At 46.8% G+C, this 1,746-nt stretch overlaps 1 protein-coding gene across 1 annotated transcript; it reads left to right on the forward strand.

Annotated features, from left to right (window-relative positions):
- Nucleotides 1–45: 45 nt before the first annotated feature.
- PPTG_20621 (hypothetical protein) lies at nucleotides 46–503 on the forward strand (the record flags this gene model as incomplete). Its single annotated transcript, XM_008892818.1, has 2 exons — nucleotides 46–383; nucleotides 449–503. 2 exons carry the CDS (start codon nucleotides 46–48, stop codon nucleotides 501–503), a joined length of 393 nt encoding a protein of 130 aa, XP_008891066.1.
- Nucleotides 504–1,746: the final 1,243 nt, after the last annotated feature.

Below are 1,746 nucleotides of genomic sequence, written 5' to 3' on the forward strand. Positions count from 1 at the left end.
CATAATGACTTCTGTCCCTCTGTTGCCGAACCGAACGGGCGGCAAATGGCATGTTTACCTGCTCTGATTGCGGATGTGACGAGTGCTAAGTCTTTAAAGCGCAAAGCGGTTGTGGCCTTGGTCCGAGCAGGCGACCTTGTCAAGTTACAACGACGACGTTCAACGTTTTATCGTGTGGAAGACAAGATAGCAAAGGTTTTGGCAGGAGATTTGATCAAGTCTTTTGCTGGTATACCGTCGATTCTTGCCTATCTACAATACCTTAATGGCAACGACGGTCGTCCCGTTCCTAACTCTGGATCTGGAAATAAGCTTAGTGGATCGGACGCTGATAGTGTGATGACAGATAATTACAACTCCGAGGAGTGGCGGGCTCTTCCTCTGTTCGAGTGGAGGTCCTCGAACTTTGTTGAAGTGAGAATAACGCAATGCTGGATAATGGTATTAGGACATCTGCCCCGTTCAATGCATTGTACTCGATTGCAGTGGTCGGTGGAACGTAACAGAAACTTAGAGCAGTGGCAAAAAGACCATCGCGATTTGACGCCGTACGCTAAAAAAAAACTTTGGGAACAACAACAAAAAAACAGGGCAATATTTGGTGGTTCTGTCTTCGAGTTCAATGTCCTACGTTTTGTATACTGGCAGTTCTAGGGCTATTCAAGTGCAAATGGATCCTCCGTCTTGTACTTGTACTACTTTCGACCAACTGCGGATCGCGTGCCGCCACATTATCGCAGCATTTCAGGAACGAAGAGACAGCGAACCCTCAAAACTGGCCTTTCACAAGAGCTATCTAGTTCCGTCATGTAGGGACGCCTTCGGGGGGAAAGCCGTGTCATTGCCAGTCCGAGATATCGATAACGGGGCCAGTCTTGTGCTTCCGTCACCATACTATAAACAAGCTGGCCGACGCATCACAAGAAGAATAGCAAGTGCTGGCGAAGACTCTTATACAAGAAAGTCAACGTACAGATGCAAGAACTGCAGTGAAGTTGGCCACAACAAGCGCACATGTCGGCGGCATGCAAACGAGAGTGACGAAGCAAACGACCAATTGATAGCAAGGCTGGTGCCTTTGCCTCCGGTGGCGACTGCCGAAGCCCCGTCACTATATGGTGACGATCAAAGTAGAACAAGCGACCGACTTTCGTTGGGATTTATTTTGTCTTAACAGAGGCTCCTGTAACAAACTCCCGTAATTCACCATACTTAAATTAGAGCATACAATAAGATGATACGCAGCGTGAATCTTCAATCGTATTATATAATACACTTCAAAGTATTATATATTTTATTATTTGAAATCATGATGTCTACATGATTTTACTTTTTAATGAAGTACAACAATCTAACCATTTACTGTTTAAATATTGTTTAGACGTCGACTGGAGTGATACATCAACGCTGATGGATTTACGAGAGTATACATACTGACAATCGCGGGTGCTCTCGAAAGGGTGTAGGCGTATCCGGTGTAGTAGCTCGTGACAGCGCTGCTGTCGCTGAAGAAGGCTGGCCTGTCGCCGAATAATGGAGCCGTAGTGGCTTGAAGTGTTGCAATTCTTGTTGGCGGTAGCGCTAATAGATGGTAGATGCTGACGGTCGAGTTGTGGTCGGTGGAGTATGAGTAGATCCTGGTTACCGGGTTGTAGTTGCTGAAGATGCGGCAGTTACTAGATGCGGCGGTGTACTTGTTCAACTGAGGAGCTGTCGTCGACGGCGGAGCTGTAGTTGTTGTCTGCG

This window comes from Phytophthora parasitica, assembly GCF_000247585.1.
Source record: "Phytophthora parasitica INRA-310 unplaced genomic scaffold supercont2.1, whole genome shotgun sequence".
In the NCBI taxonomy this organism is placed as follows: domain Eukaryota; phylum Oomycota; class Peronosporomycetes; order Peronosporales; family Peronosporaceae; genus Phytophthora; species Phytophthora nicotianae.